A 26,773-nucleotide genomic window follows, 5' to 3' on the forward strand; every position below is an offset into this window, starting at 1 on the left:
TTTTTTAATATTTATTTATTTATTATGTATACAATATTCTGTCTGTGTGTATGTCTGCAGGCCAGAAGAGGACACCAGACCTCATTACAGATGGTTGTGAGCCACCATGTGGTTGCCGGGAATTGAACTCAGGACCTTTGGAAGAGCAGGCAATGCTCTTAACCACTGAGCCATCTCTCCAGCCCCCTACAGTGACTTTTCTAACAATCACCCATAGACATGATACAATCATGATGACTGTTCTGGGCCCCATCTTGATCCAGCCTCACCTCCTGCTTAAGCAGCAAGAACTGCCTCTACAAGATGATACTGAAAAAGGGAATGTCGCCACTTGTAAGATACTGTACAGTTACTGTAACAACTGTCCCTCTACAAGCTGATATTGAAAAACAGAATGTAACGACTTGTAAGACACTGTATAGAGTCCCCGAACAACTGTCCCTCCTCACAGGCACCAAGCCGCTCTTTTGTGAACCTTCTCTCATTTATTAAGGCAGCCCTGAGTGTTCATGTCATCGCTATCACCATGATGGGTTATTAATAGCAGTAGCACGTGTTGGTGCGGGTCTCACACAACACTCAGTACTCTGATCTCACTTAATCCTCACCACAACCATTACCTCTTTACACACAGGGAGATGAAACTGAGAAAAGGCAATTTTACCAGCTGCATACAATAAAAGAGCTGGAGAGATGAACCCACCCCCACCCACTGTGTGATCCTAGAGACCACCTTTAACTTCTGCATCATTCTGTCTCTAAAAACACCTCTCACCACAATGGTACGTTGACTCTCAGGCATCTTGTATCTATTTCTAAAGTCATAGGAGGAAGTAGAGTCACTTTTTCTCAGTTACCTTGGCTTTAACAAACCTGCTTTTGAAGAAGTTCCTCCTTCTAATCAACAGAGATGGCCTCTGTCCTTTAACCCATTTTCTCTCATCATAAATACTGTAAAGGGAGTGATGAACACACTACAGTGTCACCCTTAAGACCTGACAAGACTATCTCCAAATGTCACGTTTTGTTTTGCTGATCATAGTCTTGCTATGTAACCCAGGCTGACAGACACCTCCATCCTCCCGCTGCATTTTTCTAGTGCCAAGATTACAGGTCTCCATCGTCACACCTGACCTCCCTTCCCTTTTCCTTCAACTACAGCTAGAAACCTTGCCTATGTCTATACACTCCTAGCCTATGTGCACGTCTCAAAAAAGGAAGTAAGAGTTTGATGTGGAGGTTTACACTGTAACCTCAGCATTCCTGAGACAGAGGCAGGCAGCTGTGAGTCTGAGGCCAGCAAGGGGACTACCCAGAGAAACCTGTCTCAAAAGGGGGGGTGGGGGAGCAGCAAAGGAAAACTGGCAAGACGGCAGGAGACTGAATAGGTGACACACGGGACCTTCCTTTTCCAGCTGCATCCAAGGTCGGTGATTCACACCGTGCAAAGACGAACCTAAGCCGATCGAGCCTTTCTTAAAATTAGCTTTAACCATTTATTCAAACTCAGGGCCCATACGCAGAAGACCACTGCCTGTCCAGACAGGGGGAGACTACCCCAAAACAGGCTGAAGACAAAATGGCAGCAAAGCCAGTCTCCATCAACCTGACTGGGGACAGAGATGGAGGTATGCAGAGACTAGATTCTATCCTGTTGCAACGAGTCAAGCAATCAGACTCCTGCAGCAGATCTCCTCCCAATAAAACTTTCATGCCACAGACCATGGGTGACCCAACCCAACGGCAGCGGAGACAGGTTTTACATTACCTTTCTCCTCATCCTAATGACCTCACTATTCTCTTCTCACTCCTGGCCACACTCCTCCACCACATTCCCTCTGACCCAGAGACCAGCAGAAATAGAACCCCAAAAAGGAACAAGTCTCTCCAAAAGAGAGTTACCACTTAACTAATCAAGTGGCCGGTTTTAATAGGGAACTTTACCTCCCCACCTCCCCCTTCCTTCAAAGGATTGGCGTGAGCAATGGTTTCATTTTCAGTTCCGGGAATCCTGGTACTTCCTAGAGAAAGAAAGCGGATTGGAAGACACAAACTCAGGGCCAGTGACAAGATGCTCCCTCCTCCAGTGAGACCGCCCCCGCTACGCCTGGGGGTGGAAGGCCCCACCTCTCTCCTCCAAGCTAGCTCGGATCCCCCCTCCCCCTTCTCCAGCCTCCTCTCCACCCTCTCCCCACCTGCTGCCCTCTTCCCAACCTGCCCTTCCCAACATCCCAAAGCAGAGAGCAACCTCCCTGAGAACAGTGCGCAGCGGTGCTCCACCAGCAGGCCCTGATGCTAAACCCCAGTCCCCATGCCTCACGATGGGTGAGGGAGAATAACCACAGCAAGGCTTTTCTTTGGTCCCCCTAAAGCTCAGGCGGGGAGGAGAGGAGGGGGAAGAAAAGGCAGCATTCCTCATAGCCCTTCAACAGAAGGAAAAGATCCAAACAGCCACACCGCCCCCGCATCACCTCCCACTGGCCAGCATGCTCCCCTCAACCCCAACCCTCGAAAACTCCACCTCTGCAGCCCCAGGTCGCCCCTCGGACGAGGCGGAGGACAAATCTGCGTGCGCCCCCCCGCCCCCACCCCGGCTCGGCGTCCTTCAGCTGCGGGGGCAGGAGTGGGGCTGGGAAGCCCCCGCCCCCAGCTTTGCGAGAAGTGTCCACCGCACCTCGTCAGTGCTGGCAGGACCACGGCAGGGGCCCTCGGGCTCCTCGGCTCCTACCCTGACCCAGCCTCTTCCCTGCCCGGACCCGCCTTCCCTCTCCAGCTCCGAACCTGTTCCTGCTCCCGGTGCCGCGGCTGCCACCGCCACCTCCGCCCCCGCAGGTTCCGCCTGGCTCTCGGGCCGCTGCCTCCCTCTCCCCGAGCCGATCGCGGCGACGCTGGTCCGCTGGCCCGCTCCCCGGCTCCCTCCTTCCTTCCCTCCACCTAGCACCGGAAGCCGCGACGGCGACAGGAGATGTGCGGCGAACCCCACCCCCAGCCCGGGATACTTCCCACCTCCACGATCGCGCGAGAAGTGCGCGGTAGCGAGCGGCAGTTCTCGCGAGACCCATCACCATGGCAGCGGCTGCAGCAAAAGCGGTCGGGTGCTGAAGTTGGGTCTAGGCGGGGGCCTGTGTGGGGGCTGGAAGATCGGGAGGCAGAGTGTGGAGATGAGGCTGTGGGGACTGAGGTGAGGCTCCCAAGCTCCAGGGCCACATTCTGGCTGCACTGGAGACTGGACTTGGGCAAGGGAGTCTCTGGGGTTTCTTCAGCAGAACCAACAGTGGAGTATGGATAGCAAAAACCTTTGCTGTAACCTTCCCTTAACTCCAGTCTTTATTTCTAGTAAACCACACGCACCCCACTTGCTGCGCCGCTCAACTAATTCCTAAGGATAGTTTCTCTGAGGTCTGAATCAAGAGATCCTTTTTCATAAAGGAGGAGGAGAGAAATTGATGCATTTAAGATACTGAAGGAAACATCTGAAATCCGGGTCGTTTAGGAAGTTGCACTGGAAAGACAAAGGAGAGAAACATAATTACTCAGAGGCGGGCCTGATGGAGCCTCTCTAGATGAGTATGGCTTTTAGTCCGCAAGGAAAGAGCACCCACGTTCCCTCCTTCTCTTACACTCCCCTCTTTTTTTTTAACGTGATGGAGGCACTGCCTGAGACTAGTTAGAAGTTATATTAGAAGCTGCGCTAGAGGGGTCCTCACTAGTAACAATGAGCGACACGTTCTTTAAAATGCATGTAGTTAGTATAAGGGAACACAGTTCTTCCCTAGAGTTTGATCCCAAATCATTGCTCTTACCTTCTTCCAAGAAATAGGCAGGAAACCAGCCACTCGGTGTCTATCCTGTCCATCCCTGGTTTATGCACCCACCAGATCCTCTTATACCAGTTTGTCTTCTCACATATGTTTACCTCGAGAATAACATGACTGGCCCTGGCCTGGCTCCCAGCACTCAGGAGGCAGAGCCTGGTGGATCCCTGAGTTCAAGGTCAGCCTGGTCTATAGAGCACATTCCCGGACAGCCAGGGAAACCTGTCTAAAACAAAAATAAACAAGCAAACAATAAAGAATAGTCTGATTGTAAAATATGAAACCAGGAGGCCCATAATTTGAGGAGGAGAGAGATGAAGTGTACGAGGGGCCTGTCCAGACTCACCGCAGCTGTGTATCTTTCCTCTAGTAAGCTCTGGGATGGTTTTGCTGTTGTTGGTATCATTTATTCATTTAGTGTGAATGTGCTTGTATGAGAGACTGTGGGCGCACTTGCGCCATAGCAAGGCGTGGAGGTCAGAGCACGTCTTTCAGGAGTTGGTTGCCTTTTACCTTATCTGTGCAGGATCTCTGGTGTCTGTCGCTGTGGTACACACTCCCGTCCAGCTCCACTCAGTTCTCCTGACTCCACACCCCATCTTGCTGTCACCATGCAGCAACTACAGATGCACCACAGGCATCCCGCTTTTTAAAAAATATTTGTTGTTGTTTGGTTGGTTTTGTTGTTTTGTTTGAGACAGGCTCACTACGTAGCTCCACCTGGCCTGGCACTCCCTTTATAGGCCAGGCTGGCATTGAACTCAGAGAATCTGCCTGGCCTCGCTCCCCTGAGCACTGAGATTAAAGGCATGCACAACACCGGGCATAAAGGATTTATTTTTAATTATATGTATACACAGATGTCTGTGTGTGTGAGTGTGTGCCTGTAAGTGCAAGGATTTGCTGCAGGAAGACAACTGTAAGATTCCCTGGACCTAGATTTACAAGCAATTATGAGCTGTCCCACATGGGTACTGGGAAGCTGGTACTTTAGAAGCAAGAGCTTTTTACACAGGTTCCGGGGGCCAAACTCAGGTCATCAGGCTTGTCTTGCTAGCCCTTTTAATGGCTGAACTATCTCCCTAGCCCAAACTCTGGGTTTTTAAAGGCAAAAGACTCCCCAAATATAGTTATGGTGTTGGCTAGTTCTGTGTACACGACACAGGCTAGAGAGTCACACAGGAAGAGGGAACCTCCATTGAGAAAATAACTCCATCAGATTGGCCTGTGGGCAAGCGTAACTGGAGGTATATTTCCCGCCCACCAGTTCCCGATTAACCACTCTGGGGCTTAATATTAATTACAAACTATTTGGCCTATTAGGTCAGGCTTATTATTAACTAGTTCTTACAACTTAAATTAACCCATTTCTATTGTTCTATATTTTACCATGAGGCTCCTGGCTTGTTACCTCACATCTTGCTTTTCCAGTGGCTGTTGGCATCTCCCTAACTCTGCCTTCTTTCTCCCTTGCTGCGTGAATTTCCAGCCTGGTTCTATTCTGCTCTGCCATAGACCAAAGTAGCTTCTTTTTTTGTTTGTTTGTTTTTTAGAGACAGGGTTTCTCTGTAGCTTTGGAGCCTGTCCTAGAACCAGCTCTTGTAGACCAGGTTGGTCTCAAACTCACAGAGGTCCTCCTGCCGCTGCCTTCCAAGTGCTGGGATTAAAGGCATGCGCCACCACTGCCCGGCTAAAGTAGCTTCTTTATTAACTAATGGTAATAAAACATATTCACAGCATACAAAGAGACATCCCACATCAGGCAAGCCTGTGGGATATTGTCTTTGATAACTGATACAAAAGAACCTTGCTCACTGTGAGAGGTACCACCCCTGAGCAGGTAGTTCTGAGTTGTATAAGAAATAAGGCTGGCCAGGCATTGGTGGTGCACGTCTTTAATCCCAGCATTCAGGAGGCAAAGACAGGCAGATCTTTGTAAATTCAAGGCCAGCCTGATCTACAAAGTGAGTTCTAGGACAGCCAGGGCAGAGAAACCCTGTCTCAAAAAAGAAAGAAAGAAAGAAAGAAAGAAAGAAAGAAAGAAAGAAAGAAAGAAAGAAAGAAAAAGAAAGAAAGGAAGGAAGGAAGGAAGGAAGGAAGGAAGGAAGGAAGGAAGGAAAAGAAATGGGAAAAAGAGAAAGAAATCAGACTGAGAAAGCCATGGGGAGCAAGCCTATAAGCAGCACTCCTTCATGGCCTCTGCTTTAGCTCCTGCCTCCAGGTTCCTACCCTGCGTTCCTGCCCTGCCATCCAATGCAGTGATGTAATCTGCAATCTGGAATGAAATGAAACTCTTTCCTCCTTGAGTTGCTTCTGGTCATAGTGTTTTGTAACATCAAAGAGACCCTAACCTATGAGTGGGATAATTGCCGTCACAGGCCTGACCGTGTGTTTGGGGGGAAGGATTGTGGTGGCTTTTGAACTCTGGGCTGGAAAAGCTCGCTGAGAGCTCAGTAGCCTGTTGCGGGAACTTAGAAAATGATGCTGAAGCAGTAGTGCAGAGGAGAGAGACATGGCTTGTAAAGTTACTGGGAGAAACTTGAGAGTCCCTTAAAGATTCTGTTGCACCAGAGTAGCCAGTGGTGATGCACACCCTTAATCCCAGCACTCAGAAGGCAGAGGCAGGCAGATCTTTGAATGTGAGGTCATTATGGTCTACAGAACGAGCTACAAAACAGCCAGAAATACATAAAAGACAGGTCGCCTGTCTTAGAAAAAAGAAGAGGAGGAGGAGGACAACATCACTGAGGTGAAATCTCCTAGTGTTCCCTCAAAGTCAGCAATAATCTGTAGATCAATAATCTGTGGACTGTCAACTGCATTTGTAATGTTTGAGAGTCTCCCAGTCAAACCAGGTGGTGGCGGTGCACGCCTTTAATCCCAGCACTCGGGAGGCAGAGGTAGGCAGGTCTCTATGAATTTGAGGCCAGTCTGGTCTACAAGAACTAGTTCCAGAACAGCTAAGGCCGTTACACAGAGAAACCCTGTCTCTAAATCAAAAACAAAACAAACAAAAGTCTCCCAGCCATTACTGGTCTTGAAGGCATAAAGGAGCAATGGAGAGTAGCTAAGACTTGGCACTGAGAGACCATTGGGGAAGGTGCCTTCATTGCAGCAGAAGCCCCAGGATTGAAAGAGTCATTAAAGTTGAAGGCACCATGTGGCAGAGTTAGAGTCCCTAAAAGGAGCCCAAGAAAAGCTGTGGATGAAGGAGCAGTAGCAGCCCAATAGCGGCAGAAACCTCTGCATTTTGGAGGTACCAGTATCATGGGACAACTGCCAAGGACAGGAACTGTGGAGTGGAGTGGCCTGATCCTAGGAGACAAGCTGACAGAGCTGGAGAAACTGAGCCCTTCGGGGCCCAGAGAATCATGAGTGGGTTCCAGCCATCAAACACTGAACTTTTTACAGTGTTAGACTTTGGTTTTGCATGAATTCATTTGTAATTGCCCTAATTTTTCCTTTTTGAAGTATGCAAAAGCATGTAGCTTATTTTTTAATTTTATAGGACTCCACACTTTGGAATTTTATAGAGATTTCAGGTATTTTAGAGAAACTTTGAATTTTTTTTTTTTTTGGAGCAGAGTAAACATAGATTTATTAAGGAAAAGCAAGAAAGATCTCCCTAGACTGGGGAGGACTCTGAGGGAGTAGTGCTCTGTGCTGTCCTGCCCAGTGAGTTCTTTTTTTTATTATTATTGATATTTATTGAGTCTCTCTTAGTGTCCTCATTGTTGTCTAAGTTCTCTGGGATTGTGGTTTGTAGGCTGGCTTTCTGTGCTTTATGTTTAAAAACCACCTATGAGGGCTGGAGAGATGGCTCAGTGGTTAAGAGCACTGGCTGGTCTTCCAGAGGTCCTGAGTTCAATTCCCAGCAACCACATGGTGGCTCACAACCATCTGTAATGAGATCTGATGCCTCTTCTGGCCTGCAGGCATACATGCAGGCAGAACACTCAAACCAAAATGGAGAGAGAGAGAGAGAGAGAGAGAGAGAGAGAGAGAGAGAGAGAGAGAGGGCAGCTTATTTAATTTGGGGATGATGGATAGGATTGAGAATCTCTCAGATCTGTCCTTCACCCTCCTGGACAGGGAGACGAGAACTCAGCTGTAGCATGAGAGGGGTTGACTGGCACAAGCAAGGGAAGTGCTACCTCGCTGACTAGAGCTGCTGCCGCTCTCCGGAAGACAGACTACTCACCCAGGGTTAAAGGAGGCCCCACAGCCTGGCCTAGTGTTCATCAGTCTCTCCTCCCTCCAGCTGCCACGGGAGCCCAGTAAAAGCTGAAATTGTAGCCACCAGCGCTGTGGGTTGCATACTCCCACCCTGTCACTGACTGACCCCAGGCCTGGACCTGAGCCCAGTGCCTGTGCCGGGAGGGGGTGTTGGCCTTGCTGACAGAATCCAGTTGGAATTTGTCAAGGTTGTGGTTTGGGGCTGAAGTTTGCCACAGAGTGTGTGATGAAAGGAAAGGGAGAGCTAGCAGCGGAAGGGAGCCAAAGGGACGGCAGAAGACAGAAACGGGAGAGGTTCGAATGCTCTGGCCACACTGGGGAGTGAGGGCTCCCTCCCCAGTGGAAGGCAACCCCATCTGGATACTCCTTCTTATTCTTGGTCTATCCAAGCCCTTCCTTACTTCAGTCCCTTCTCTCTCCTCTCATTCACACATTAGGTGAGCAAGTGTCTGGCATCTGTGAAACTGTTGCCATGGAGCTGAGCGATGGCTCAGCAGAGGACCCGTGTCAGGCAGCTCCCAACACCCTAATTCTTGGGTCCCAGCTAATTCAAGACTCTCTTCTGGATACGCATACGTGCACATATACACATATTTTTTTAAAATTTTTAGACGTATTTCTGTGTGTGAGTGTTTTGCCTACATGTATGTCTGTGTACCATGTATATTCCTAGTGCCCATGGAGGTCAGAATAGAGTGTTGGATCCCTTAGATCCGCAGTTGCAGACAGTTGAAGGCTGCCATGTGGCAGCTGAAAATGAAACCCAGGTCCTCTGCAAGAGCAGCAAGTACTCTTAATCATGGAACCATCTCTTCAGCTCCCCCACAATTTTGTTGTTGTTATTTTGTTTTGTTTTTGAGGCATCGTATCTCTAGAGAGCCCTGGCTGTTCTGGAACTCACTGTTAAGACCAGGCAGAGATCTGTCTGCCTCAGCCTCCTGAGTACTGGAACTAAAGGTGCACCATCACACCTAGCCTCCCAAAATAAAAAGTTTATTTTACTTTTTTATTTTTTTCAAGACGGGGTTTCTCTGTGTAATCGTCCTAGCTGTCCTGGAACTAGCTCTTATAGACCAGACTAGCCTCAAACAGAGATCCGCCTGCCTCTGCCTCCCAAGTGCTGGGATTGAAGGCGTGCGCCACCACTGCCCAGCCCAAAATAAAAAGTTTAATGTCACCATGGAGCACTGCCCTGATCCAACACTTCTCAAATTCTTCCGGTTCCCCTGGCGCTTTCTCGCCTGACTTAAGAGAATCATGGGCAACGGATATATCTATTGCCCAGAGAAGTATTGAGAATTATTTCTACATGCCCTGGCAGCATCTTTTAGGGTTTTTTTTAATATTTATTTTTATTTTCTGTATAAGTGTTTTGCCTGCATGTATGCCTCCCATGCGTATACAGGAGCCTGAAGAGGCCAGACAAGAGCACCAGGTTCCCTGGAGTTACAGATGGTGGTGAGCCACCACGTGGGTGTTGGGAACTGAATGCCTGTCCTCTGCAAGGGCAGCAGGTGCTGTCTCCAGCCCTCCTGTGAGCATATTGTGGCCCCTAAATAGGCAGGTGTTCCGAAAGTGTGCTGCAGGTCCTTTGTCCACACTGCGCCTTTTTAAAAAATTATTTATTTATTTATTTATTTATTTATTTATTTATTTATTGTTTTTTGTTACTTGTTTTGGTTTTGGTTTTTTTGAGATATGGTTTCTCTGTGTAGCCTTGACTGTCCTGGAACTCACTCTGTAGACCAGGCTGGCCTCAAACTCACAGAAATCTGCCTGCTTCTCCCTTCTGTGTGCTCACATTAAAAGCATGCACTACCACCACCTGGCTGAGATTTATTTATTCTTATTTTATGTGCATTGGTGCTTTGCCTGCATGTATGTCTGACTGAGAGTGTCAGAAGCCCTGGAACTGGAATTGCAGACAGTTGTGAGGTGCCATGTGGGTGCTGGGAACTGAACCCGCGTCCTCTGGAAGAGCAGACAATGCTCTTAAGTGCTGACCCATCTCTCCAGCCACCCCCACCACATTTCATCTTAAAGATGTTTCTTTTCAGGTGGTGGCACATGCCTCTAATCCCAGCACTTGGGAGGCAGAGGCAGGTGGTTCTCAGTGAGTTCGAGGCCAGCCTGGTTTACAGCGTGAGTTCCAGGACAGCCAGGGCTACACAAAAAACTCTGTATCAAAAACAAAACAAAACAAACAAACAAATGTTTCTTTTCAAAGATATTGGGCTAGGAATTGGAGCTGTTGGAGAAGAAATTCTATTCTCGGGGCTGGAGAGATGGCTCAGTGGTTAAGAACATTGCCTGCTCTTCCAAAGGTCCTGAGTTCAATTCCCAGCAACCACATGGTGGCTCATAACCATCTGTAATGAGGTCTGGTGCCCTCTTCTGGCCTGCATACAGACAGAATATTGTATACATAATAAATAAATATTTAAAAAAAAGAAATTCTATTCTCACTAGTTATATCTGAAAAGATAAAGGAGAGGCCATCAAGATGGCCCAGCAGGTAAGAGTACTTGCCACCAAATCTGAAGACCTAAACTCAGTCCCTGGAGCTGGTTAAAGGAGACAGCTGGCTTCTGCAAGTTATCCTGTGACTTCTACATGAGTGCCATGGTATGCCTGCATCCACTCACATGTGCACTCACACGCATGCGCGTGCACACACCCAACAAATAAATGTAGAAAAAATAAAGATAAAGGAATTATTTTACTCAGATTAAATACAAAAGAACAATGAATAAAGAAAAATATATATGCAAATAATTCAATGACAGAAAATACTAGATTTGCTAGAAAAAAATCTCATTTTAGTTAGGCCTGGTAGGGCCCACCTATAATCCCAGTATTCAAGAGAATGAGGGCAACCTATATATATATAACTTGCATTTTGAGATAGACAACCCTTTCGTATTTTCCCATTAGCCTTGCATGTACCCCCAAATTCTCTGGCTCAGACTTAGAGACAATTGTACCTGCTCTTCTACGTTCATGTTCATTGTTAAGTGGTATTTAAGACTTGAAAGTCCCAGAGCAGATGCGACCTTATATAAGAGAGGGGTCAACGAATGACAGAGAGGAGCAGTCTGGCACACCAGTTTGTGACTGTAGTGAACACAGCTATACCCATCGATTTACATGTAGCCTGTGTCTGCTTTTGTCCATTCCCCTGACCATAACTATTTTGGGTCTATAACAGCAGAACTGAGCAATTATGGTCGAGGTGAGTAGATGGCCTAAAGACCACAATATAAATAACCTAGCATGTTTACCCTCTAGCCCTCTTGCAGGGAAAAAAAAAAAAACATTGCCAAATTTTGTTCTAAGTAATGATGAAGGAGATACCAGGTACCAGGAGTTGAGCAGGGGCTGGGTACATTTGGATCTATAAATCTTGCCACCCCAAAGTCCACCTTGGTTTACAGACTAAAAGTCTGAACTGGTCACTGAGCATCATTTCAAATCCTTTTTGGAAATCAGCAGGATATACATAAAAAGTCACTGAGTACAGGAGTGTAGGCTTCACATAGGAAAAAATAAAAATCACAACAAAACCACAGGCTGCTGCCCCAAGTGTGGCTAGACATCACCATCTGCACCCACCAGCAACCAGTCCAGTAACTTCATTTATTTTCATTTCAAACAGGAACCAAGAATATGTCTCAGCACAATAAATTATCCATCCCCACCCTTCTTGCTGAAGAAGGAAAAAGAGCTTCCATGGGTCATAGCTAAACCTTCCCTTTGGAGGGACCCTCCAAACTGAATGGAAGGAGAACAATTCCCTATGAGCCTGACAAGACAGCCCTCTAAGGACAGTCGTCTGTCCTTTTTCAACCGAAGCCTCTCGTTATTGTCACCCATGGCCCCACAAGAGGAGGTTCTTCTGGGTTGTAGTGGAGGAGTTTGAGGACCACAAATAGGAAGAGGTGGTCTCTTTCTATATACAGATCTAACGACTCCACACAACATCCAGTGTTATCCTTCAAGGAAGGCGAGAGGCTAAATGATAGCCTCCCTATCTAAAGGAGTATAAATCTGGGCCCAAGAGACAGACCCCAGAGGTTGAGAAGAGGGGAACAATACAGTACATTTCATCTTAGTCCATTCGGGTGTTTAAGAACAGAATATGATGACCACTTCCCCTACAAAAGGCTGCTCCTCGCAGATTTCACCTGACCCTATTCCCCCCAAAGCTGTTTCCAGGTAGATACTTTGAGCTTCCAGGGACCATGATTATCCCTGGACAGAAATCAGAGCAAAGGGCTGAAAAGGAGCACCCATCACACAGTGTTCTTCCTTAGTCCCGAGGTGAGGCTCACCTTCACTTACACACATTGACCCATTCTGTGACCTTGCATTCATCACACAGCACGTAGCAGCACCAGTGGAAACGGCAATGGCAGCGCTCCACCCGTGTCTGCCGGAGCACATTGTGCCCACGCCCACAGCACAGGCTGCCACAGCCATCCAACAGGCTGCTCGTCTTGTTGCAAGCCCGGCCTCTAGTGCCTGGTGAGCCCACGGCAGGATCTCGCTCACAGAAATCGGGAGACTTCTCAAAGTAGACTAGCTCTCCTGAGAGGCGACGGGGACGTAGGCGGGGCTGGAAGGCCCCAGAATTGCGGTTGTGGGTATCGATGAAGATGGCTCTGCCCAACCGCTCCCTCAATGCTGCGCCGATGGCCCGGAACTCTGGAGCTGCCCTCCAACAAGTCTTGAATTGACAGCTGCCTGAGGTGCCGTGGCACTTGCACTTCCGCTTCAGGTTTTCGGTTACCACCTAGAACATCAGAACAGCAAGAGGAGAAGAAATGGAGGGCGGGGCGAATGAACACAGCAGGGAACACAGGAGAAGGGAGGGAACCTAACTGAAGAGTTGACAAACAGTCAGGAAAGTTAGCCACCAGCCCAAGGACCTCATTTTGTAAAGGTAGAGCCACAGGGGTTTGCTCATCTTTCATCACTAGCTGGTGACAGAGCAAGGAGATGACTTCCAGTTGTCTTAAATCCCAGGCCAGCGCTCTTTCCAGAGTAAACACCAGTAAGAGCGGAGTGTGGGGAAGGTAGCTGCTGGAGCAGTTTCTATGCAATGAGCCAAGCACTAAGCACGTACACTCTACACGGGACTGAAGATGTGCCTGCATAGTTAAGAACACTGGCTGCTGCTCTTTCAGAGAATCTGGGTTCAACTCCCACCACCCACATGGTGATATACAACTGTCCATACCTCCAGTTCCAGGGATTCCAATACCCTCTCTAGGCACACAATGGTGCACAGACCTATACACGCAGGCAAAACAACCATACACATTAAATTTGTTTTGTTGGGGGCTGGAGAGATGGCTCAGTGGTTAAGAGCATTGCCTGCTCTTCCAAAGGTCCTGAGTTCAATTCCCGGCAACCACATGGTGGCTCACAACCATCTGTAATGAGGTCTGGTGCCCTCTTCTGGCCTGCAGGCATACATGTAGAAAGAATATTGTATACATAATAAATAAATAAATAAATAAATAAATAAATAATTTGTTTTGTTTTGTTGGTTTTTCAAGACAGAGTTTCTCAGAAGCTATGAAGTCAGTCTTGGAACCTGCTCTGTAGACCAGGCTGCCATACATAATAAATTTTAAAAAACAATAAAATCAGATACTATGTGCTACCTCAGCCTTAATATATGATAAGTACCACCAGGCAGCTTCCTATAGATTCTAAACATGTTTTGGGTGACTTACTAGTGACAAGCTTGCTAGTAACAAGTGGTGATCATCCCTCATACCTCATCCTATTACTCTATAGGGCCTCTCAGGAGAGAGGGAGGGAGAGAGAGACTGAGAAAAGTTGGGTTTGGTGGCCACACCCACGATCACAGCACTCAGACTAAGGGTTCCGAATCTGAGGCTAGCCTGTACCAGATAGCAAGACCCCATCTCAAAACAAAAGACTGTACAGGAGCTACAGAACACAAACACACCTGGCGCCCCACCCTGTTGTTGTGGATTCTCATTCTCGCTTGGATGTCCCGTGGAGCTTCTCTAGAATCCAGGAAATCCCGAGAGAACTTCTCTCCAAAGTCCATGTCGTGGTTACAGCCGCCCCATTCCCACGTGTCCTGGGGGCCAGGGCTGGGCCCTGCGCCCGAGATAGGGCTGGACTGTGAGTGTGGAAAACTCTTGCCCCGAGACAGTGCCTGAAGCTGCAGCAGCTTGGCCCGGAGCCGGTCCTGCTCACCACTGCCCTTCCAGCCGCAGCCACAGCTCACCAGCTTGCCCAAGCTGCAGGCTGTAGCGACAGCATGCATGACCCCGGCAGCCAGCATGGAGAAGGAGAAAGCACTTTCACGGAAACCTGGGGAGGAAATGGGTGTGAGGGTCAAGAGAAGGCTTGCAGGCAGCTGAGGAGAGAAGGCAGGTGGGGGAAAACAAGCAGCCACCCTCATCATCCTCATACACTGAGATAGGGTTTTGCCACGTAGTCCAAGCTGGCCTTGAACTCTTGACAAACCTCCTACCTCAGCCTCTCAAGTGCTAGGATTACAGGTGTGACTCACCACCTTGCCCAGCCAGCCAATGTCAGAAATTTCTAATTGAATCCCAACACCATCATTTCCCCTCTGAGTGATCTGGGACAATGTCCCGAGACAAGAAATAGCACCAGGTCTCAGTTCCCTCCGCTCTAATAAGAGACCCATGGGTCAAGCTATCGCTAAAGCCAAACCTCTGTAAATCTGTCATTTTGGGGTGTGAAGAGAATGTAAGAGAGAGCCTAGGAGCCTAGGTTCTCAGCCTTCCTAATGCTGGGACCCTTCAATACAGCTCCTCGTGTTGTGGTGACCTGGACTATAAAATTATTTCATTGCTACTTCATATCCACAATTTCTACTGTTATGAATCATAATGTAAATAGCGGACATGCAGGATAGCTGCTATGTGATCTCTGTGAAGGAGTCCAGCATCCTCCCTGTAGGGGTCACCCACAGGTTGAGAACCACTGGCCTAGAGCCAGTGGCTTTCAATGGGTCGGAGGGAGTCCTGAGGACTTTTGAAGGTATGTTCCAGGAGTTCTACATCTAAAAGCCTTAGAAATTCCCCAACCCTGCAGGGAAGTAAGCAAGAGGTGAGGGGTGGAGGGGGACCTTTAGTTTGGGGGTTCTCCCCCCACTTTGTTAAATGAGTCTTATGCAAGCTACCATGTACTACAGCAGTAACAATCCTAACACAGGGACTGCCCACCCCCTTCCCAGGTTCCAGTTTTATATCTGCCCTTTATGTTTATTCTAACCTGCTATTACCTTATAAAACACTGGGAGGAGGTTTTCCCCAAGGCCCTTTTAAAAGGTTGGCCTCTTTGTTATGTTTTGGGGGTCACCAAGGAGGAGGCTCTGGGTGACCAATCTTTACCAGGCTTAGAGAGACATCCTCACCATTTGGCATCAACCCCGCCCACTACACCAGGCCCTGCAGAGAAGGTAGGGTCCCTCACTAGGTTTTAAGCAAGGGCTCTTTGGAGTATTGAGAAGATGAAAGACAGTCAGTCGGAGGCCAGGCGCCTCTTACCAGGGAATCTAGGACTCCAGGGCCAGCCTCAAGATCCCCCCAACCATCCAAGGGTGAAGCTGTTTGCACACGTTTTGGGAATTCCCCAGCAGATGGCAGCTGCCTATTAACCCCATAGTCCCCAAAGCACTACCCTACCCTGGACTGAGCCCCTTGGATCTTTACTCCTCAGGGAGGAAACTCCAGTTGAGCACAGGAAAAGACAGTGGAGCCTCCCAGACCTTTCCTTCTAGACCAGGCCAGCAGTGACCTGCTCTAGGCCCCTCCAGCCATTCCTCACCTGTTCAGGTGAGGGACACCTGGGGCCCCCACAGCACAGAGGAGGGGGCTGCTCCCCAGCTTCAAAGCCATCAGGGTCTTTGTTCCCAGCTTTGGCTCCTGGGAACCCCAGCAATTAGGGGAGCAGGTTTAACCCTTAAACGGTTGGGGGCGTCACCCCACCCCCGCTGAGACTCTGGGGACACCCGTCTGGGCTTGTCTGGGTGGAGAGGGAGGGGAGAGAAAATAGGGGGTAGAGGGAGTGTTTGAAGCTTCTTGGGTTGGGGGGCATCTCTTGTTCACAGGTGGATCCCAGATCGAGCTGGGTGGAGGCAGAAAAGGAAGGCCCTAGGGTAGGGGGAACAGAGACCCAGATGCCTCGCCAGCAACGCAGGTGGAAGGCAGGCAGGCAGAGGCCCAGACGGGTGACCAGACCCAGCTGAGCGCGGCTCCTGGGGAAATTCCCGGAGAGGCCCCTCCCGCAGCCGCGAACCGGTCCCTTCCCGCCTCCGCGCGCCTCGGCCTGCCCCCAACCCCTGGGCGGCAGCACAGACAGCCACCCCGACAGGCTCACCGCGCTTGAGGATGGCGCTGTGGTGCGGCAGCCGGCCGCCGCCCTCCAGTGCCGAGCAGTTCCAGCGCTGGTCGCGCAGCTGGTGCTGACACTCGTGAACAGCGATGTGCAGCCCTTGCAGCGCGGACGCGGTCACGTCGGGGCTGCGTAGGCACAGGCCCAGCTGCCGCTTACTCAGGCCGGACAGGGTCAAGCACACGGTGTTGGCCGTCAGCGGCGGCTCACCGGGAAGTTTTAGGCCCAGAATCTCATTGCTTAGAGCCCTGAGAACAAGGGACAAGCCGTCTCGGGGGTCTGTGGTCTAGTCACACGCCCACCAGCTACCCTCTAGCCCAGATCGGTGCTTTTCCCCAAAACTGGAAAAATGCTCACCGACTGAACAAAGCCAAGAACAGGAGACCCGCGAAGCCCAAGGGCGGAGGCCGAGACCGGGGCTCCTCCAGCATGTCGAAGCCCGGAGGCTCCGGTGGGCGAATCTGTCAGCGCCTGCGGGAAGAATAGAATGGCTCCCTGGAACCGAAGGATGTTCTATTTCGGTTCCCTAAGCCACCAATGTGGCCCCACTGGCTTTTCTCACCCTTTCCCAAACTAAACAATAATAGTCACCCCTTGACTTCCAGTGTCTGGGTTCTGGAACCCTTCAAAGAGGAAGAATCCAAGCAGCTCAGGACCCTCGGAAGGCCCCTGGAGTCCGACCCAGCCAGACACGTCGCAGGGTCCTGAGACACTCACATGCGGACTTGAGACAGTTCCTCTCAGACCCTCGATCCCTCCTCACCAACTGTTCCCTCTTTGAGGGCCCCACGACTGATTTACCCGCCCTCACAGGGTTAGAGGGAGGGATCAGAAGGGGGTTCCCCACCACCTGGAGGGGCGTCGCCTCCTAGTGCTGGCACTACCAGACAAGCTATATTAGAAGGGTCTGAGACCAGGCGCTCTAATCCACACTCTGATCTCTACGCCCAACAGGGGAAAAGGTCAGGTGAAGCAAAGGCGACAGGGAAGCCAGGTACCCTCCGCAAACCCTCTAGTTGAGTCCACTTCCCCATCCACCCCCATTTCCCAACTACAAATTTCCACTGGAGAGCGCCACCCGTGTTGTCCCCCATGGGTCCCACCCCAATCCCCACCCCTTTGCTAGCGTCCATTGCCCTTTAAGTCCGAAGGCACTCCTTTATTCTGTAGGTATCTCTAGCGATTCTCGGGGAGTCTGTGCTCTTGAGGGTGAATGCTTGTCTGTCTATCTATCTGTCTGCCCGCACGCCTGTCTAGTCTCTTCACACCCTGTTCTCTCCCTCCCCATTACCTCCAGCGGTTCAGGTGCAGGATCCACAACACTCGCAGTTGGGTTACTTGGGTTCCACTTGTGCCACTTAAACCGTGGGGAGACTGGGTCGCATTCGGCCCCCTCGGCAGAGCAGCATTCTTCCAGCGCTGGGCCACTCCTCTTTGCCGCTTCTCCAGCGTTGCCGCGGCCGCCCGGAGGAAGGGAGGGTAGAAGGGAGGGAGTGATCGAGACAGCTAGCGAGCGAACCCGCGACAAAGCACCGGGGGCTTTGGCTGGGCTCGACCTAACTCACGGGTGGTTCTGCTGGAGCTGACGGAGCTGCGGCCCCTCCCAGAGCCCGAGGCATCCCCACCCCACCCGCACCCCACCCCCCGCCTTGACCAGGGGAACGCAGCTGCTTTCCCCCCAAAAGCGCGCGCAAGCGCGCGCGCACACATACACACACACACATACACACACACACACACACACACACACACATATACCCTCTGCCCCGACGCCCGGGATCACGATCAGCTCCACTTCAGGGGGAAAGTGGCCGGAGCTCCTCTCACCTGCTCTGGGGTCGCCGAGGCTGTCTGGAGAGTGCAGTGACCCTGACTAAGGCGCCAGGATCTGGTCCCAATGGCAGTATCTTCCATCGTTTTTCTTTGCCTCCGTTTGTCCACCAAGAGTGGGTGACTGGAGAGCCCCTTTAACAGGCTGAGGACCTGAGGACAGAGCTGGGCGACCTTCGGGTTTTTGACAGTGTCTTGAAGAGCCCACGAGCCTGTGCGCACCAGGGCACTGTGAGCTTGCAAGTGAGGAGCCACAGTGCGGCTTGGCTCCCGCCCACCTCGAAGCCACGCGCCTGCCCCTTGGGAGGGGTCAACTTTGGCCTCAGAATTTGGCCTCGGTCAAAGGCTCGGGTAGCCCCAAAGATCTCCACTCCGCCCCTTCGCTTTCCTTCTGCTTAGGCATTCTCTCCAGGGGTCGCCTAACCAGAACTCCTGATTGAACGCTTGAGATGACCCAGATTCATGCTCCTGCTCCTTGCTCGCACATTTGCTTCATAAGGGTTGAGGGAGGCCTTGGGACCCCAAACGGAGCCCAACTCCAGGGCAGCCAGAGAAGAACCCGGCCTGCCTGGGTGCGCACAGGCAGAGGCATAAATGCCTTACCTCTGGCGGCAGCGAAGGGGTTAGGCGCCACCGCACTCCCGCCTGACTCACCCTTCTAGCTCTAACCACTGCGGACTATTTTTGCCAGAGAGGGGCCTCAGGCTTCCCAACCACCCCCAGCCCCTGCCAGACCGCAGCCCCAAGCACAGCATGGCACCCAAGGCACATTGACTCAGGGACGACTCCCCAGGAAACAGAAGCACAGGGCTACTACCCACAGCCACAACCACCTCTCCATTGGTGGTGGCAAGCAGCAATGCTGGGCAGCCAGCGCCAGTCTGCGTTCTTGCAAGTCTTGTCTTGTGCTGAAGGGACACCACTGGATAGGTGTCTAAACAGTACAGAGGAGGTTAGGTCTGCAGGGCTACTCAATGAGTACTTGGGGAGGGGAGGGTGCTTGAGCCAGTATGCTAGACAGCCTGGGCCACAGTAGGGTACTCTTTCTGATTCTACCACCTCTGGAGTAGGGAAAGGCAGTCCAAGACCTCCTAAACCTCCTTATTTAGGGGAAGAGGGCCAAATCACGTATGACTTCCAAGATGGAAAAATACTATCTTGGTATCTTCCCTTCTTACTCCAGAACCCAGGATCCTTCTTCCTGCCTGTCAGCCTAGGACTCACTCAGGCCCCTGGAAGGACGTTTCACACACCCTTTCCTCCATCAGCATCTCTTGGACATTTGTGTTTCTCCACATGGCCCATGGTCCCATTTATGCTTTGAATTTTATTTTGTCTTGTTTCTATTTGTCCCCTCTTTGATGCTGTCATTGTGTGGCTCCAGCATTTAGTGAGATGTAACTAAGGGGCTAAGGCAAGTTGGGGAGTGGTGGCCCACATAGTTAATCCCAGCACTTGGAAGGCGGAGGCAGGTAGATCTCTGTGAGTTCAAGGTCAGCCTGGTCTGCACATTGAGTTCCAGGACAATCAGGTCTCTGTAGAGAGACCCTGTCTCTAAAAACCAATAATAACAATATTGACGGGAGGAAGGAAGATTAGCAGCCAGAGGCTCAACTTCTCAGTGACCTGGGGGCTCCCCAGGTTGGACTGTCCCAAGTCTAAGAGCTCACCCTTGCAGTTCTCTATCCTTGCTGAAGTCTAGCTCTTGGATAGAGGCTATAGCAGGCAGTGGGTGGCCTGAACTGGCCTGCGGTGCCCTCCTGCCGACCGTCTGGCCTGAGCACTGACCCACAGGCAGCTAGAGGGCGGTGGGACAGGCGGGGCTGTAGAGGGCTGTGGGTGCACACCCATTGCCTAATACCCCAAGCACGCAGCCAGCTCCAAGAAAGGGGAGGGGCAGGAACCAGAGAGACCTTGACAAGGGTTGGGACCAAGACAAGAGGGGGAAGAAAAGGGGGCTGCCATCACGGCAGGGAGGAAATAAGAGCAACCTGGTCCACCTTCTGTTTGATGAGAAAAGTAGAAGGCTCCTCTTCCTCTCATGAAGATGAAGAGTGTAGCGAAACCCTGTGGGAAGATCATCGAAGCCCTGAAGGGTGGAGGAACGTCAAATAAAAGAGTGGGGGCCTCTGGAGATGGGGGAATCAAGCAACTGAGGCGGTGACTAAAGCCAGGCTACACTCGGGAATCTCCTCCTCCTCCCCTTCCCTGATGTTTGCCTTGGCTAGGGTCTTGGGTGACTCATCTGTTGCTAAGCCGCTGATAGGGGCGGCCAGCCCAGGGAACCCAAATTATAGGCCCTGGAGGGATGGATGCGCCTTTGGCGGTGAGCTCAACTGTGCTGCCTCCCTCCACCTCACTGGTCTTCCATTGCAGTACCGAAGGCTACCACCCAGAGGTGCCAGAGATGTTGTGGACAAACCTGCTGGACGCCAAGGAAGCCCCCACATTCAGCAGTTTGCCCCAAATCTTGTAAATCACCCTGGAAATTTTACCCCCTTGTCCATTAGAGGCCCATGGATGGGCTGCCCATTCCCAGCTGGAAGGGTGGTGCTTGCTGCCTGCCTGTGTGTCAAATGCAAGAACTCTGAGCCCTGGTTACAAGCCCTTTCTAGATCCCAAGGTCTAAGCGAAGTTCCCTCCCCGCACTGGATCACTGGCCCCCTATACCTATTCCAATGAGCCTGTTTTGCTGCTGCTGCGTTTCTACTTCAATCCTCGGACGTTAACTGTAGGCACAAGTGACAGAGAGCTCTAGGTAACCAGCACCTAATAAGGGGCCTGGGGAGATTAGTAGTGAAAGTCCTTGTTGCTCTTGCAGAAGCCCCAGGTTCAATCCTTAGCACCCATGGGGGCTCACAACCATTCACAACCCTACTTTCATGGGATCCAACAGGCATGAGTTTCCTGCACAACATGCATGTAGGCAAAACATTCATACTATAAAGAAAAATAAGTAAATTTGACAAATAAATTTTGAAAAGAGAGAATTCAAGACCAGCTCTAGGCCATGCCTTTAGTCTGAACACAGGAGAGGCAGAGGCAAATGGACCTCAGGGAGTTCGAGGCTATGAGGCTAGCCTGGCGTACTTGATGAATTCCAGGCTAGCCTGAGATACATAGTGAGACCCTGCCTTACACCAACAATAACAAAATTCCAAGACAGACCCTGAAAAAGAAACATGCCTGGTATTTCCAAAGGATAGAAAGGCCAGTGAGGGGAGTAATTCTCCAGGGGAAAATTGAGATTGAAGAACTGGGAAGAAACGGGTGGTCTAAAGGAACTCAGATTCAAGGAGGCCTCCTAAGCCACTGTAAAGATCTTTAGTTTTGCCAGGCAGCGATGGTGGTGCATACCTTTATATCCTAGCACTTTCCTAGCACTCGGGAGGCAGAGGCACACAGATTTCTCTGAGTTCGAGGCCAGCCTGGTCTACAAAGCAAGTTCTTCCAGGACAGACAGGACTACACAGAGAAACCCTGGAAAGATTTGATCATGGAAATACTTATTTGTTTACTTTCTAAATTGTGTGTGTTTGTAGGTGTGTCCTTGGAGGCCAGAGGAGTTGGAGTTACAATGCAATTGTGAACTATCTGAAGTAGGTGCGGGGAACTGAACTCAGGTCCTCTGCAAGAATGGAAGATGCTCTTAACCACTGAGCCATCTCTCCAGACCCAACCTCGTCTTTAGAAGGATGATGGTCTTGACTGCTACTGGCAAGCAAACTGTGGAGTGGAAGGGACAAACGTGGAGATTCTCTAGGAAGAGGTGACAGTGGCTCCTCCCACCATGTAGCAGCAGAGGCATGAAAAGGGATCAGTTTAACATGAGGTGTAAAACCCATAAGCCAAAGGTTGATTCCAAAATTTAAAATTAAAAGATATATATCCCACCACTCAGTAGGCAGCAGCAGGCAGGTCTCTGAGTTCGAGGCCAGCCTGATCTACAAAGTGAGTTTCCAGAACAGCCAGGGCTACACAGGAAAAACCCTGTCTTGGAAAAAAAGATATACTATTATTATTTTACTCTATGTGTGTGGGTCCTTTACCCATATGTCTGTACACTACAAGTATGCCTGGTGCCTGCAGAGGCTAGCCCTGGTTCCAAGATTTTTGTCCTGAAGATGAAGGCCAGAGCTGTCACTTACTGAGATATAAATGGTCAAAGAAAGAGCAAATTTAACAACAGCAAGATTAAGAATTTAGTGTTGGATGTGTGAATTTCAAGGTGTTTACTTAAGTGTTAGGTATACATCTAGAATTCATAGCCAAAGTTATAAATCGGGAAATATAGGGGCTGGAGAGATGGCCCAGCAGTTAAGAGCACTGGCTGCTCCTCCAGAGGACCCGGGTTCAATTCCCAGCACCTACATGGTGCTCACAACCAGCTGAAACTGTCTAATGACCCCTCCGGACTCCAGTCATTCCCAGTCATGGAGCAGGACACACCTCCCCGGGACAGTTATGAAATCCAGCATCTCTTTGGATGATAGAACAACTGTAGAGGATGTTGAGTTGCATGTCGCCCAGGCTAGCTTCAAACTCTATATGTAGTTAAATATGACTTTGAATTCCTACCTCTGCTTCTCAAGTGGTAGGATTACAGGTGTGTGGCAGTGTACCTGGCTTTATCTTTTCTTTCTTTTTGCCATATCCACGGTCCAGCTCAGGATGTCATATGCTAGGCAAGTCATCTATGTATGTGTGTATATGTACAGTGTACACATGCATATGTGTGCTCATGCAGAGACCAGAGGTCAAAGTGAGATTGCTTCCTCTATTGCTTTCTGCCTTGTTTCTTATTTTTACTTTTCAACCTATTTTTAGTTATTTATTTATTTTTTATTTTATTTTATTTTATTTTATTTTTGTTTTTTCAAGACAAGGTTTCTCTGTGGTTTTGGAGCCTGTCCTGGAACTAGCTCTTGTAGACCAGGCTGGTCTCGAACTCACAGAGATCCGCCTGCCTCTGCCTCCCGAGTGCTGGGATTAAAGGCGTGCGCAACCACCGCCCGACTTATTTTTAATTTATTAAAAATGTTATTAAAAATTTCCATCTCCTCCCCTCCTCCCATTTTCTTCCCCTTCCACCCATCCCTCCCCCTCCCCTTCAACCTATTTTTAATTTTTATTTTATTTATTAGTGTGAGGAGTGCCGAGTGGGCATCATGGCGAACACCTGGAGGTCAAGAACAGTTTTGTGAAGTCAGTTCTCTCTTCTTCCTACTTTGGCACCAGTGGTCATAAATGTCTGTGGAGTTTTCCCGTCCCAGCAGTCACTTCCAAATTACCACACTGAGGTTTCTATTACTTTAAATGCTCGACTGATAGCTCGGGCTTATTATTAACTAACTCTTACATTCAAAACAACCCATTCCAGCCAGGCGGTGTGGCGCATGCGCCTTTAATCCCAACACTCAGGAGGCAGAGGCAGGTGGATCTCTATAAATTTGAGGCCAGCCTGGTCTAATAATCTATGTATTGCCACGTGGCTCATGGCTTTACCTGTCTTCTAGCATGTCTTATTTCCTGAGCAGCTGGCTGGTGTCTCTCCAACTCCTTCTGTCCCCCAGCATCCTCAGTCTGATCGCCCCTACCTATACTTTTTGCCTATCAGTCAATCAGTGTTTTATTAACAAGGAACATGGATGATAGGATTTCCCTGTTTTCAGTCTTGCTTCCATCCCCATAGAATTTCACCAATATACCAGATTGGAAAAGGTGTATGACACTGGACCCTGGTAGTGCACACCTTTAATCCCAAACTCAGGAGAAGAGGCAAGCAGATTGTTCAAGGCCAACCTGGTCTACAGAGTGAGTTCCAGGACAGCCAGGGCCTCACAGTGAAACCCTATCCTAAGCTGGGGGTGGGGAGATGGGGAGGTGAGGTGTATGTGACCCAGGCCTCAGTGGTGAGAAATTTGTTTTTTAAAAAAATATTTTATTTATTATGTGCAGTGTTCTGCCTCCATGTATGCCTGCAGGCCAGAAGAGAACACCAGATCTCATTGCAGATGATTGTGAACCACCATGTGGTTGCTGGGAATTGAACTCAGAACCTCTGGAAGAGCAGCCAGTGTTGTTTTTTTAATATTTATTTATTTATTTGTTTGTTTGTTTGTTTATTATATTCTTTCTGTGCGTATGCCTGAAGGCCAGAAGAGGGCACCAGACCTCATTACAGATGGTTGTGAGCCACCATATGGTTGCTGGGAATTGAACTCAGGACCTTTGGAAGAGCAGGCAATGCTCTTAACCGCTGAGCCACCTCTCCAGCCCGCAGCCAGTATTCTCAACCTCTGAACCATCTCTCCAACTCCCAGAAATTTCTTGGGTACAAAGTCAAGTCCATGTATATTGTTCATTCCTTTGACCTATTTATATGGGGCATTATTTGCAGAAACTCCTAGCTTTTAGACCTGTGTAAGATGCTTGACCCCTCCATATTAACCCTCAGGAAGGAGTCTTTGGAGGAAGCAAGTACACTAGGCTAAGATGGGGTCCAGGAATGACACTTCCTTTAAACACAAACAATGACTCCACCAAGCTTCCCTTGGGTTAATGTAGATCTCATTTTAAAACATTCGCACCTAGTGAGATGACTCAGTGAGCAAAGGAACTGCCACCAAGTTTAATGCCCCTGGGACTTGTATAATCGAAGGAGAGAACCAACTCTTACAAGTTGTTCTCTGATATGCATGTGATGGTGCTTCACACAGACCCACACACAAAGGTGATTTTAAGAAATCAATGAAAGGCAAGTGCCCCAGGAACAGTAACTAAATGTACTGGTCATTCCTTCCTTAGGGTGATTCACACTTCAGTTGGAAAGCCCAATCAATTCTGGGAGCCAAGTTCTTTGGGATCAGACTTAGGTGATCTAGTCAGACACAGAAGAGATAGAAACAAGAGGTCCCAAAAGGGTGGCAGGCAAGACCTAAAACTCAGTTTCTTTCTGCATCAATTCTGAAAAGGGACCTCAGCCTGCTCTGCTGCAGACTGGCAACCCACTGAGCCGCTGATAGGTAGAAAGGACCTACATAGGGTTTGAGTTCAAATACTCTGGGCTGGGGCTGGAGAGATGGCTCAGAGGTTAAGAGCATTGCCTGCTCTTCCAAAGGTCCTGAGTTCAATTCCCAGCAACCACGTGGTGGCTCACAACCATCTGTAATGAGGTCTGGTGCCCTCTTCTGGCCTGCAAGCATACACACAGACAGAATATTGTATACATAATTAATAAATAAATATTTAAAAAAAATACTCTGGGCTGTCAGGCCTAGGGGAGCATGCCTCTAATCTCCTCTTCAGAGGCGGAGGCAGGGAGGTCAGAAGTTCAGGACCACTTAGACTATATCTGAATTTGAGGCTAGCATAGGCTACGTGAAGACCTTATCTCAGCAAATAAACAGTAAAAGAGGCTCAGCATTTAAGAGCACTTGCAGAGGACTGGGGTTTGGTTCCCGGCACCCACATAACGGCTCACAAGCATCTGTACCTCCAGTTCCAGGGAATCTGAAAGCCCCTTCTGGCCACTGAGGACACTGCACACTGCACACACATATGCAACATGCAGGCAAAATACTCACATACATTAAAAAAAATTAAACAAAAAGACTCTCTCCTTTCCCCACAAAATACCACTGGGCTTGCTTTTGAATTTGAGATAGGATTTTACTATGTACCCCAGATGGCTGTGCTGGTACCGAACTCGCTCTGTAGACCAGGCTGGCCTCGGACTCACAGAGATCTGCTACCTTTGCCTCCCAAGTGCTGGGATTAAAGGCGTGCGCCTCCACTGCCTCAGCCTTCCAAGTTCTGGATCTGGCAGGCATGTACCACCATACAGAGTTGGTCTGAGATTTACTTACTACTTTTTCATTAACTATTAATTTGTTGTTGTTTGAGGTGGGATCTTGCTACCTATCTCAGGGTTGTCTCAAATTTGGGGCCATTAAATTGGGCAGTAGTGGCGCACGCCCTTAATCTGGTTCAGGAGGCAGAGGCAGGCGGATCTCTGTGAGTGTGAGGCCAGCCTGGTCTACAGAGCTAGTTCCAGGACAGCTAGAGCTGCTACACAGATAAACCCTAGAGCCATCTTATTATATCAGAGTTCCAAGTGCTGGGATCATAGGCATGCTCCACCATGCCTAGCTGGTCTGATTGCATGTATTTATTTAGAGTGTGTGTGTACACATGTAGAGATTAAAAGTTTTTAAAGTCAGCTCTCCTTTCATCAATCCCAGGGATTGAACTTGGGTCATCTGGTTTGCCAGCAAGCACTTTCACCTGCTTTTTACTTATGTATATAATGTATATGTGCTTGTACATGTGTCCACATTCACATGTGGATGCCCTTGGAGTCGAGAAGAGGAAGCTGGAACTTGAGTTATAGGCAGTTATAAAACTGCCTGACTTGTATGCTGGGAAACAAACTCAGGCTCTCTCTCTCTCTCTCTCTCTCTCTCTCTCTCTCTCTCTCTCTC

The 26,773-nt window shown here is 49.5% G+C and overlaps 2 protein-coding genes across 3 annotated transcripts in view; both read right to left on the reverse strand.

Annotated features, from left to right (window-relative positions):
* The window catches only part of Arf3 (ADP ribosylation factor 3), a 27,033-nt gene extending 24,064 nt beyond the window's left edge, over positions 1-2,969 (reverse strand). Inside the window, exons 1-2 of one of the 2 annotated variants that reach the window (XM_050130871.1) lie at positions 2,782-2,969; positions 1,945-2,021 (exon numbers count right to left, since the gene is read on the reverse strand). The gene's annotated coding sequence lies outside the window, so the exon portion shown is untranslated. The remainder of the gene's footprint in view (positions 1-1,944; positions 2,022-2,781) is intronic. The other variant, XM_050130870.1, reaches the window with a different exon arrangement.
* An 8,012-nt stretch (positions 2,970-10,981) lies between these two features.
* Wnt10b (Wnt family member 10B) lies at positions 10,982-18,020 on the reverse strand. Its single transcript, XM_050130865.1, has 5 exons — positions 17,752-18,020; positions 16,818-16,931; positions 16,446-16,708; positions 14,032-14,405; positions 10,982-12,843 (listed from the first exon to the last, which is right to left on the reverse strand). Exons 2-5 carry the CDS (start codon positions 16,889-16,891, stop codon positions 12,385-12,387), a joined length of 1,170 nt encoding a protein of 389 aa, XP_049986822.1. The 5' UTR covers positions 16,892-16,931; positions 17,752-18,020; the 3' UTR covers positions 10,982-12,384.
* Between the last annotated feature and the right edge of the window lie 8,753 nt (positions 18,021-26,773).

This window comes from Alexandromys fortis, unplaced genomic scaffold (assembly GCF_014885135.2).
Source record: "Alexandromys fortis isolate MF-2015 unplaced genomic scaffold, M_Fortis_MF-2015_v1.1 scaffold_363, whole genome shotgun sequence".
Taxonomy (NCBI): Eukaryota; Metazoa; Chordata; class Mammalia; order Rodentia; family Cricetidae; genus Alexandromys; species Alexandromys fortis.